At 42.4% G+C, this 12,612-nt stretch overlaps 1 protein-coding gene across 1 annotated transcript in view; it reads left to right on the forward strand.

Annotated features, from left to right (window-relative positions):
* The window catches only part of GALNT9 (polypeptide N-acetylgalactosaminyltransferase 9), a 130,450-nt gene that overhangs the window by 54,462 nt on the left and 63,376 nt on the right, over window positions 1–12,612 (forward strand). Inside the window, exons 5-6 of the mRNA XM_058816647.1 lie at window positions 4,327–4,524; window positions 11,791–11,908. Coding sequence (XP_058672630.1) covers window positions 4,327–4,524; window positions 11,791–11,908 — 316 coding nt within the window. The remainder of the gene's footprint in view (window positions 1–4,326; window positions 4,525–11,790; window positions 11,909–12,612) is intronic.

Here is a 12,612-nt window from a genome sequence, read left to right on the forward strand (position 1 = left end):
TAGAAAGAATGCTGGTGTCTATAAAGAGGAGGGGTAAATCTACATAATAAAGTAGCAGTTTAAAATTAGGAAAAAAAATAGAAATTACTTGGAAAGATTTAATCATAATTCTTTTTAAAATCTGAAGCAATTACATAAAGCCAGGGTGACCAGGGAGGTTGACAAAGGATTTGATGAATGTGCAGCTCAGCTCAGCATTACAGGGCATCTCTGAGGCTGGGCTTTGCTAGCCATGAATAGCAATGAAACCCTCTCATATTCCATGGATTGCTCAAGATAAGCAATGCAAACACAGTTCTGTTCAAGCTCCCAGCCCTCCCTTTTTGGCCATTACCTGGGGATCTTGGCAGACAGACAGACAGACAGACACACAGCAGTGCTGGCAGTGAGAGGGCATGGCAGGCTCTGGGATTTGTGTTCCTGCAGATCTCACAGAGATGAGCTTGGGCTGAGCCTCTGAATAGCCCATTGCTCTCTCTGCTGTCTTTTATAGGGCAGGACAGGCTGTGAAATCTCTCAGGTATGCAATGTTTAATTAAAAGGCTCTTCCTTCTGCATTTTTGCAAAGAGAACAGCTCTGGCCTGGATTTTCTCTTTCCATCTGTGACTCAGAGCCTACTTTCTTACTTGTGGGTGTGAAAATAATTTGGAAATTAGGTAGCTGTGCAGTCTGTCCAGATACTCAATATTTCCTGTTCCTAACACATGCAGGGATGTGATTTCCACACATCTGGGTACCAAGAGTGCTAGGAAATCACCTCCATGGGTGAGATGGGAGGTATAGAAGATGAAGTTCCAGCAGTTGGTTTCATACCAATTGACTCCATACCCTTGGAATGGCACTTGACTTCATCTGTAACCTGAAGGTAGAGAAATCAACTCTTGTTGAAGCAGTAATATCTTAAATATTTACATTTCTTGAGTGCAGAGGACTTAAACAGAACACCCATCACAAGGTGGTTTCAGATTTCATGGAAGTTCAGAATCTGTGATTTCACATTATTAGGTTGATAGAGAGTAATGGAATTCCATCGTGCATTTTGACCCCAGCTGTTGTATCTCAATCCAGAGATCCCCCCTTGTGCCATTCAGATGCAAAACACCAAGTTAGGTGGTAATAAATGTGAGGCACACAAATGGGAAAACAGAAATTCCTCAGGTGTAGAGTTTGGTGATAGTTTGTGTGAGAGCAGCTCCAGAGCTGGGAATGGATTGTTCTTCATGCAAAGAAGAAAATGAGGTGCCAGGTTAGCATTTGCAGGACTCAAGTATTGGATTAACACAATCACAAATATGATTAAGGGCTAAAAACCAGTGTGACTGTTGAATATTTTCTTCACATTATCTCTCTAACCATTATTTGGGATACACTTCAGCAGTCCAAATTTAAGATGTCTTGCAAAGTAGCAGGCTAAATTCCCTTTATATTCAAAACAGGCTCCTCTGGAACATTATTAATCTCACCCAGTTTCAGTGTCTACATTATTATGAGAAGCATCTGACTATAAAAGTGCCAGCCTCTGCCTCTCTCTGCTGAGAATGAAAGTTTGAGGCAATTACTGTGCAGGTGGGGGGTCCATTGCAGGTATCTGACATTAAGGGAGAAGAAATCTTTCTCTTCTTTCAGCTTTTTCATTACACAATCTCAATCTACCCTACAAAGTAAAATACTTGAAAAATGAGCACCCTTGGAGGATCTGTAGAAGGGACATGAAACCTCCAGGATGGTTTTGAGTATGATGGTTAAACAGTCTTGATTTGTATCAACATAAACATGCCATACATTGAGGATTTGAGGATTTGGTGACCAAAGAATTCCAACCAAGAGAGATAAAAGTAGCTTGGAAAACTCCCAGTCTTTCCTTATTTGTCCCTCTTTTCAGGGCAGGTCTGGAAATTAGACCCAAACATAATAAATTTGTTCAAGCCATGGCAGTCAAGCAAACAATTAGTGACACCCGTACCTGTTGTCTGGTGTTTTGAAATCCTTTGTTTCAGGGTTTAGAGGGAGAAGGAGAGCTTTATGCCCAAGGGCTTCTGTGTCCAGGCATGGAGTCACCAGACTAGTGATGGCATGTCCATCCTTCTGTATTTTCTTCTGCTGCTGAGCAGAGATAACATGATGGAAAGAACAAAGCAGATTCAGCTTTTCTGCATTTTTTGCTGCTTTGTCTGATTTGCAAGAGTTTTTCTGCTACCTACCCAGTGGTTTTTTTTTTTTTTAAAGACTTAATCTCATAAATATAATCTCATACTAATAATGGAAGTCGCTTATCCAGATCTGGTAGGTCACACTGGCTCAATGGGGGTGCACAAGTGTGGCCTTAAACCCATAGGAATTCAGAGTCTGAGCCATGTTCAGTATCTTCTGCTGGCCTAAAAGAAAATTTATGGTAACAGGCAAAAATGAGGTAATACTGAAATCACAAAGGAGCAATTGTCTTCTGACCAACAGCAAAAGAAAAGTGAGAAAAGATCAGTGTTCAAATCCTCCTACCTCTGTGGGTCTCAGCAAACCACCATTCCCTTCAAGATCTATGTGAGAGCTCTGCAAAATTTTCAAAGCACATTTCAAGGGGAAACACACAAAGGAGTGAACCAGTGGCTCTTTCTAATACTGCTTTGAGGAATGATTTCCACCCTTATGTAAGTCTGCTACCTCTTTGGATCAGTTTCTCTGTAAATTCATAGCAAACTCAGACTACCTTGGTCAGAAATGAGTGTTTGCACTGAAGCTTTTTACTTTCCTTTTGGGATGTAGCTTCTGTGGAAAGCACATTGATGTTTTAAGGCCTTTTGAAATGCTTGAACATTTCCTGCAGTTCGCTGCTTTTGCACCATCTGGCACCTGAAATCTTCTCATCACCAAAGCGGTTTTAGAAGGCATAATGCAGCCACATTTGTCATTCAAACTAGATGTGATGGGGTCAGTCTTGGGAAACAGGATTAAAATCTTTGTGTAACCTTCAGATTCTTGCAGCCCCTGGTGTGTTTTTAGTTCTTCAGGCCATGCCAGCCAGTATTTAATTGCTGCCAGGAATCCTGGTGGTGTAGCCAGTAGGAGACCATTTAGCTGCTATTGGTGATGGTGTCTCTCAACATTTCCACATTGTGAAACGAATTAACAGTCTGCAGGCCTTAGAATAAGTATTTGGTCAAATTTTGTGTTGTTAGGCTCTGGCACAGCTTCACAGAGTTGCTAATTAATCTCATCAATATAATCTCATACTAATAATGGCTTATCCAGATCTGCTAGGTCACACTGGCTCTATGGGGGTGCACAAGTGAATATGAATTGAGAGTCTGAACCATGTACAGTATCTTCTATGGCCGAAAAGAACATTTATGGTAACAGGCAAAATATGAGGTCAAATGTTGTGTTGTTAGGTGTCACTATAGGACACGAAATAACACAACGTGCACATACTGCTGTTTTTAAGGCAAAAAAAGGAAGTTTATTTCTGACTCTAACATTTATAGATTTCTAAAAGTGACAGTGTATTGAAGGGTGAAAGTGCCCCCTCTCCAATGACACTGGACTGAGTAACAGTCTATCAAATTTCTCTTCTTCCATAAAAGAATGCAAAACAATGAGTTATTTACAGAAAGTTTGTAAGAATGTAAACATCAGAAGGCTTAGAAAATCTTAAAAAATCAGGGCAACAGTTAGGCTAGCTAAGAATAGAAAAAGAAAGAATGATAACAAAGGCTTGTGTCTTGGACTCTGTCCGAGCCAGCTGACTGTGATTGGCCATTAACTAGAAACAACCACATGAGACCAATCCCAGATGCACCTGTTGCATTCCACAGCAGCAGATAACCATTGTTTACATTTTGTTCCTGAGGCCTCTCAGCTTCTCAGGAGCAAAAATCTTAAAGAAAGGGTTTTTCATAAAAGATGTCTGTGACACTTAGCTCTAACTAAAACCTTAGCTCCTCTAAAATCTCTTAGTTCCTTGAAGTTTATGTCTCAATAGTATTAGAGAAGCTCATGTTCTCAGCCTGCCAAGCAGGCCCTGGGGTAGCAGGATGGCTGTAACACCATGGGGTTGCAGGATGGCTGTGACACCCTGGGGATGCAGGATGGCTGTGACACACTGTGCTTCTCTCATTGCTCTCAGGGCAGAGCTGGCGCTGACGCGCATCCAGGAGGATCGCTAGCGGATCACTTTCTGTATTCTTCATTATAAACCCAGCTAACCAAACATTGTGCTGACAATCAATCAATTATTAGTTAACTACTAGCTCTTAACTTCACCAAAACCTACCTATTTATTTTCATTTACTTCAATAAAGCATAATTATCTCTGCTCTCGTTGCTCCCAGGGCGGAGCCGGCGCTGACGCGCATCAAGGAGGATCGCAAGCGCATCATCCTGCCCGCCATCGACAACATCAAGTACAACACCTTCGAGGTGCAGCAGTACGCCAACGCTGCCCACGGCTACAACTGGGGGCTCTGGTGCATGTACATCATCCCACCACAGGACTGGCTTGACAAAGGGGATGAGTCAGCTCCCATCAGGTAAATCTCCTTGTGCTGTCACTTTGGGCAGAGCGGTGTTTCCATCTCGGCTGTCTGAATGGTCACCACATTTCTCTTCACTGAGAAAAGCAAGGCACGGTTCTTCCCGAGAATATTTCTGGGTTTCGCATTCTCTGAACCTCAGAGTAAGAAAAAACAATTCTTATCTCATTTGCTGTGCAAAAGTAGAATGCAAAATGTGGAGATTGTTACCCAGAATGATGGTGGTTTGTTCCCTTGGCCTATCAGGTGTGTGTGTCGGGACTGTTGGCTGACAATCACGAGATTGTGAGCAGGGGAATGCAGCTGAGTGCTGGGCAGATTCAGTTTAGATGTAATGTAATATAGTCTAGAATAATATAGTATAATAAAATAATTAATTATCCTTCTGATAAAAGGACTCAGATACATTCATCTCTTCCCCTCATTGGGGGCAAATATATGCACTATAAACAAACCTACAGGCTTTGTGCAGGAATAACTAAATGAGTCTAATGGCTCCACAAAAGCTGTGGATGTGTGTGCTGCCTTTCAGAGCTTCCCCACAATGTACACAAGTACTCTGGCTCTGAGTGTGTGCTTCAAGCACGTGTTCTGGCCATTAGTAGGAAAGCCAGGATCCTTTTCATCTAACCTTTTATTTTCCAGTGGGCTCTGGCCCATTGTGTGCAAGAGAAACAAAGGTGTTGTGTGTGGGATTACAATGTGGATGGTTTCACTCCTGTTCTGTGGGCAGTCTTGATCATCTATCTAAACCAGAGCTTCCCTGGAGCATCGCTAGGAGCTGTGTTTGAGAACTGCTCTTTTTTTCTTTTCTTTGTGGTTGTTTTGGTTTTTTTTTCTTTTGTTTTTTTTTGGGGTTTTTTGGGGGGGGGGGCAGTTTGTGGTGGGTTTTCATATTTTTTATGTTGTTTTTAGGGGGGTTGGGTTGGTTTTTTTTGTTGTTTGTTTGTTTGTTTGTTTGTTTGTTTTATTGAGAACTTTGCGCATGTTCAGAGTTTTCCTACTGGTTGAATTTAAAACGAACCCACATCAGACCATGTAGTCAGTGCGTCAATTTACTTTTCCCTACAAGAGAACATTGTACATTACAGGAATGGAATTTTCTGGTGAAAGGCCATTACAGGAATTGTGAAGGTGTTTCTGAGAATTGTTACAGTGGGGAAAAGTGGAACTGATGTGAAAAGGTCTTTCTCTTCCCTCCATTTGAAAATTCACATCTCCAGTGCAGATGTTTGTCTAACAGCTCCTCTGGGACATATTGTGCTGGGTTAAGGGCACTGCTGTTACCAACTCCAGAAATAAATGCTAAAAAATGTGAAGCCTAAGTATGCAGTTTAGGATGCTCTTATTTTTAAGACTTCTTAAGAAGGACACAAATTGCCAGCTTAAAGTCATCTTCATTTTCTTGTATATTGGCATCATCTTAAAGCAAGCTGAAACTCTACTGTATGGTCCCAGTGTGGGCTCTGGCAGAGGAGCAAAGCTTGAGTTTCCAGATCCTGGAAAGTTCAGCCAAGCACTTCCAACAACACACCCACCTGAAAAAAATGGCAGTGATCTTTTGGAAGTGAAAAGACCCTAACACACTGATCACATTTCTAAGTGATCAGAGAGATGGGGCCACCTCACAGAATCCTCCCCTCATGAAGAGTAATATTTTAATCTGTATTTCACCAAGTGTTGCAAATTGTACTCAGGTTCATTCTCATGCTCTGTGACTGCAAAACAGAGCTATACAGTAATATTAACCTTATTTAATGCAGGACAGCACAGTCCATCATCACTGACCTTTTGCTTGGCTTGGAACCTCAATAAGCAGGGAAGTAATTACTTAGGAAATCAGTTTTCCTGGATAACATGCCCTGCTCGCCTCACATTGTTTTAAAAGTGCAGATGTTTTATACCTGTTTCACTCAGCCCTGAGAAAGTTTATTGATAAAGGAAAATTAATCATCCAAAGCTTTCACTCCTGAAAGGTTTTGTGCACTTCAAGACTCACAATTTATATGTGAAATCATTGTAGTAATTTTCCCATGGATTGCTCCAGTATTTCAGTATCTTCTGTTCTGGAGACAATGATCACATAACAGATAAGACTGAACTAAGAGGTTAAACCTCAGCAATAAAGGGCCTGATTTACCATGGACTGCCCACAGATTTATGTTCAGGCTCTTGCTGGTGCCATGCTGGCACTGAGTTGGGCTGACACAGGAGTGAACGAACTCAATCCAAAATCAAAAACTCAAATCCAAACCCAAGCACTGAGCAGGGTTAAAATCTAATGCACATAAGTAGCTGGCTCCCAAGAGCAGAGGCATCCACATGGAACCATGAACACTTCCATGACTCCCTGGGCACAAGTTCTCTAAAGGCAGGGATTTAGGAGAGCAGAGCATCTCCTTTATGATCACACTGTAGTGTGTGCTGAGGGGCCTCTGAAGCTCTGGCACCTGGATGGATTTGCTAAAGCATTTGGCTGTTGTGTTGTTCCTGCCAGTGGAAATATAATGTGATTTTGTGGCTTTTAAGTGATATGCCAGTGTAATTATGGTAGTGGAAAGAGTGACTGTGTGAGTGTTATTGATGAAAACAATCAGGAAGTCTGTCCTTAGGGCTAAGATTTGAAAGTGGTCATGGTCATCAACTTACTAGCTGTGGAATATTTAAAGTGTGTTTTCAAAAGGAAGGCAAAGTCAGGCTAGTGAGCAAATTTTTAAAAAAAATCTCAGATGTGACTTGGTTTGGTACAGGTTTTGGTTTTGCAACCAGCTTCCCAAATCACATATTGCCACCATGATTCCCATTTCAGTCCACATTGCAAGACAGAAACTGTGCACTTTGATGGTGTTTGAATCCATGTGCTTGTCCAGTGCATTCAAAAGATTTCAAAGCTGCTCATCAGCATGAAAACTGCAAATCCATTTAGTCCTTGCTACCACTGTCCCTCTTCAGGCTTTGTTTGCCACTGTTTTCAGCAGGCAGTGGGTTTGGTTTGTGCCTCTCTGTGTGTTTTGTGAAAAAATCTGGTAACACATAACCCTGTGGCAATTTTTGTGGTTGGTGTAGCTGAATACTTTCCGCCAGATCTCCAGAGGGATTAAAGATTTTCAGCATTAAAGAACATGTGTACCCTGGTATCAGTGAGTATCAAGCCCTGGCATTTCTCATGTTTGCACTGTATGAATAAATATCATCAATGTGCAGAATTGGGTGAGGCATTTGGAAAGCAGGGTCCAATTCCTGTTTTCTTCTGAGACTACACAAAAGATGTGCTTCTGTCCTAAGAATTTTTCTGTTTTGAGCCTGATCCTCTAATTTCTTGAACACTGACTGTGATTCTACTCAGCCTTGCTGGGAAAGAGCAGCAAGTGTCCCTCACACCAGTGGCTCATTCATGGGCAGTCATGTCAAGTGTGCACCATAAAATGTCACATCAGCTGTTGTGAGCTAAGTGACAAAGGGGACTTGGCTTTGAAGTGCTAACAAAGGTAAAGAAATAGCAAGAACAAGGTGTCAGATTTTGTAAAGATTTCTGATGCACTTTAAAGTCGGTTCTTTCTTCCCCCCCACGTTAATACTCTGAACTTCAGAACAATTGATGTTCCCCGAGCTGGCTTCTGCAGGCAATCCATTTTCCATGTTTGACATTTGAGATGGAAGATGTCTGTAAGGTGAAGATTTAAATGAGGATTGTTATTTTGACACGCTGTGTCCATTGCGTCATTTTCCGTTCGTGTTCCTGCGAGCACGCTGCCCAAAAAAGTCCTTATCATCTGGCACCACACTGTGCAACAAAGGGTCTGTTTCACAGGGCTTCTCAGGAATTTGACTATGCCTTGAAACAAGCTGGGTTTTTTAATACATGCTGTATCTTTTTTTCCCTGGGTTTTGGAACAGCCAGGAAGGTTTCTGCTATTCTGAACTCTGGCTCTGACTTGTCTTCCCTCACCTGCTGTGATTATGATGGACTGCTCTGCATTTGATTTCTTGATCAGCAGCCACTAACATGAGAGTCATTAGTCAGCCTCACCCAGCCAAGCACTGCACAGCTTTCCATTTTATCTTCCTCCAGCAGCAGTGGTGCATTTCATTGTTGCATATGTTCTCACTTACTGCTTTAATATGCCATAACTTGCTACCAGTAGGGATGTGCATGTACATGCACTGCATCAGCTGCTCCAGAGAGTGCCAGTGCCTTGCTCATGGACATAAATTAGAGTTTCATGTGCCCCCAGTGAAGTGTTTTGTGCTGCTGCTTCTATCTGAGACTGTGTGTGCCCATCTCGTGTGCAGTAACAATAATGATGAAGGCAGTCTGAGCCCTCACTGCTCTGGGAAGAAATCCACCTGAGCTCAGGAGGTAAAGTCTTTCATGATAAACCATGCTGCCATGTAATAATAAAACTGGGGAGTGTTTATTGACTGCTCACAGCCATCTTTTCAGTTTCTGGTTCACAGGAGCCTGCAACAAAGCAGATTTGCTTTTATTTGTCCAGGTTCTGATGGGTGTCCTACCTGTTCCAAAAAAATTTACTTCCACAGGGCATCAGAGAGTTATTCTGCATCCCTATTTGCTCTGCCTTTCTAGATGAGCATTAGCTTGTCATTTTTTCTTTTTTTTCCCTGTATCTCCTGAGCAGCAAATCTGTCCTTGAGTTCTGTTCTCAGGGCCTGGTGTGACTCTTTCTTGCAGAAGACATGAGCTGTAAGAAAAATAGAAATACTTCTTCAGGTACCCTGCAGGTTTCCCCACTTACATGTCAGACCAAGGCTGAGGTGCTGCTTAAGAACCTGAATCAAAGAAACATCCTGCTGGGAGAGGTGGAACACTCAGAGATTGAATGTGTAATTTGAAACTCCTTGTCTCTCTCATTATACCTGTATATATACATTTATGCTTATATATTTATTTATGGTTCTATTTGCCTTTGAATTTATGTGTTTATTGTGAGTGTTTGTCAGTTTTCCTGGAAATTGCAGTTGGCTGCTCAGGAAACTGTTTCAAATGTGACCTGATTGCATTGTGCACATATGTACATATAAATATATATAAAAATAAATATACATAAATATGTGCTGGCCTTAAGGATGCATAAGGCAGAGGCAGACTGACTGTACCATGTGCAGTTTGGTCCCCATCCCTTTCTCCTTCACTGGTTCTTGGTGAAGCCCCCAGGGGAAGGAGGGGGATACACCTGGCTGGAGAAATGGGTGTCAGCACCTGCTGGAATTTTACCCACAGAGCTCCTGGGGCTCTCACTGACACAAACCAGTCCTGACTCAGACCTGCAGTAAATGCAAATGCTTTTCTTCCCTGGCCAGCGTGCCCCATCCCATGGCAGGCACTGCCCTCGCACACAGGGCAGGGAGGGAGAGTTCACCACCAGAAACCTCTCTGTGCCTCTTCCCTTCCCCAGGGCATTCCCAGAGAAATGTTTCCCTCATGTCTCCCCTGCTACAGCAGTGCTGTCAGGTAATTCCCCCAACCTGACTGCGCTGTATCTTTCTCCAGTGCAGAATCAATACAACTCTAGGCTGCATTTTAAGCTTTTAGCTGCAAAACCCATTTTGCTGTGTTTCCCACATTATCCTTTGAGTGCTCCTGTTGATCATAATTAATCCTTATAACATCCTCCACTGTGTCAAGGAATATTCCACAGATCAATTAAGTTTCACAACACCTTTGAGGTGTTGGTTAAAAACAGTACACTTCTAATTGCTGCTTTCTCCTTCTGGAAGTGTCTCTGTTTTACTAGAGAGTGCATGATTGAGGGGAAAGGTTTTTTATACAAAGCAGGTTCATATCTTGTGCTCTGAAGCTGGGAAGTGCTGGGGGCACTCAGATTCTCAGGTGAGCAGGGGGTAAGAGGTGCCAACACAGCTGCTTTTGCTCATGTGGCCATATCCAGCTTTCTGCTGCACTGTACTAAAAGTGGTGGATGGACTGGAGTATTTCAGGTACTGGGAAAACCCAGCTCTAATCGCAAGTGAGGGCCTGGAGCTTAATTCAAGCACAATTTTTGAGAAATGTTTGTGCTATATCAGTGTGACACTGTGGTCCAGTATAAAACTATAAAAGCTGGATGTGGTTCCTTCTGTCATTGTTCTGCTGTTGTTGCTCACTCCTGAAAACATTTTTTTTTTCTGAAAAAGCTGTGAAAGCTTGTGAAGTCTATATTTGAATATATATAATGAGAAGGAATAAACCCTAGAAGGGAGAGAAGGAGTTGCAAAGACTCAGTAGCATTTGTTTGTGAGTAATGATTACGTAGTTGCATCTAAAATGTATTTCCCATTCCTGTTCAATTTACAACTGAGGGTTTTAATGGACAGAGCCTACAGCTGCAGCAATCCATCCCCCAGAGGGAGAGATTCCAGCACCTGACAGCAGCCTGCAAAGCCTGGCAGTGCCATTCCTCATGGGAGCATCCTGCTGCTGTAAGGAGCTGCCTCCAGAGCATTTTTGTGGGGGAGACAGGGCTGGAAAAAGAATGAGTCTAAGCCCAAACTAGCATCTCAGTTTTGCAAAGCAGTGATGCCTTGATCCAGTGAAGTTTGTGCTTAGTTTTGACTACATGAAAAGGAAAATGAAGAAAGTGGTGTGTGTTTCTCTCCCTCACCTCCTTCCCTCTTTTATCATGGGTAAAATTTTAAAAATATACCTGAAATATTCCCTCCAAGGCTTATTTCATTGCAAACATACTGAATTTCCTTACCTTGGTTGTGTCTTTCTTTCATTTTAGTTCCTAGACCAAATTCATTCCTTGTTAGCCTAAGATATGCTTTTCAGTGGTACAAGATGTGAAATCAAGATGCATGTAGGATATGTCTCATCCTGGGTACAGGAGAGCTCTCAGCTTTTTTAGGCAAATCTGTTTCCAGGCTTAGCTCTGGGAAATATAATCAGGAAGATGCATTTCATCAAATAACTTGAATTTACAAATGCAAAGATCCTGGTGTATAAATATATGCATCAGAGGATGGAAGTGCCCAGCCAGGAGTATCCTGTGTGGTTTTTTTAGAGCTTTGGACCACTTCTAACTAGAGAATGATTCAACAGAAAGTCTTCAGAAATTACAGCACAAACAGAGAAGAACTGGAATTTCTTGCATACATGAAGTGCCATGTGATTGATGCTAATAGATAAATTTAGAATATAAACTTGGAAACAAAGAACTGTTTAATCTGTGCACATTTGTTATGAGCTGGCGTCTGTAAGAGCTAATCAATGGCTTCATTTTCTGCTTTGATCTCTCTGTGCAGGACACCAGCCATGATTGGATGCTCCTTTGTGGTGGACAGAGAGTATTTTGGTGAGATTGGCCTGCTGGACCCTGGCATGGAGGTCTATGGAGGAGAAAACATCGAGTTGGGCATGAGGGTGAGTAACACAGAGACTTTGTGCACGTGCAAAGGGGAGCTTGTGGCCCAGCAGAGCTGCTGTCGGACTGATCTGCTGTTGTGCTGGAGAAGTTGATGATCTGGAAGTGACAGTGCCAGTAAATGAATGTTCCTGGCCTTGTGAGCCTTGAGAGAACTGAATACACTTTATTGGCTCACCCTGTCAGTGTTTGAGCCCAGTGAGAAAGGTTTTCCCTTTTCCCAGTCTCTTTCCTGGTGCAAACAGCCTCTCTGAGTCTCCATGTGCTCATTGCCCTGGGCTGAGGTTGTACATTTGTACATTTGTGCTCTGACAGATGCAACACCTACAGAAAACTAAGGCCAGGCTGGTAGAAGTCACTTGTAATGTTTATCATGCACACATTATGAATGCTGGGATATTTTACAACTCTGAGGAACCTCCTTGTAGAATAAGAATACAGGGTGCAGGTATTCAATCCTGTTGGACAGGTCATGGTGAACAGATGACTTTGGAATATCAGTCCCTGTGGCCTGGACCTGAAGGAGGTTTGATACCTGTGATCCCTTGCCCTTGGTTTCAAGGTGATGCTTGCCAGCAAGTCCTCCTGAAGCCCAAGGAACTTGTCTTTGCTTAGCATCTGAAAATTAGGCCACTTAATGTTGCATGAACAGAGTTTCCTCATTATAAAGCTGACTGTTTAATTATTTTCCCTTTACTCTTTA

The sequence above is a fragment of the Ammospiza caudacuta genome, chromosome 18 (genome assembly GCF_027887145.1).
Source record: "Ammospiza caudacuta isolate bAmmCau1 chromosome 18, bAmmCau1.pri, whole genome shotgun sequence".
NCBI lineage: Eukaryota > Metazoa > Chordata > Aves > Passeriformes > Passerellidae > Ammospiza > Ammospiza caudacuta.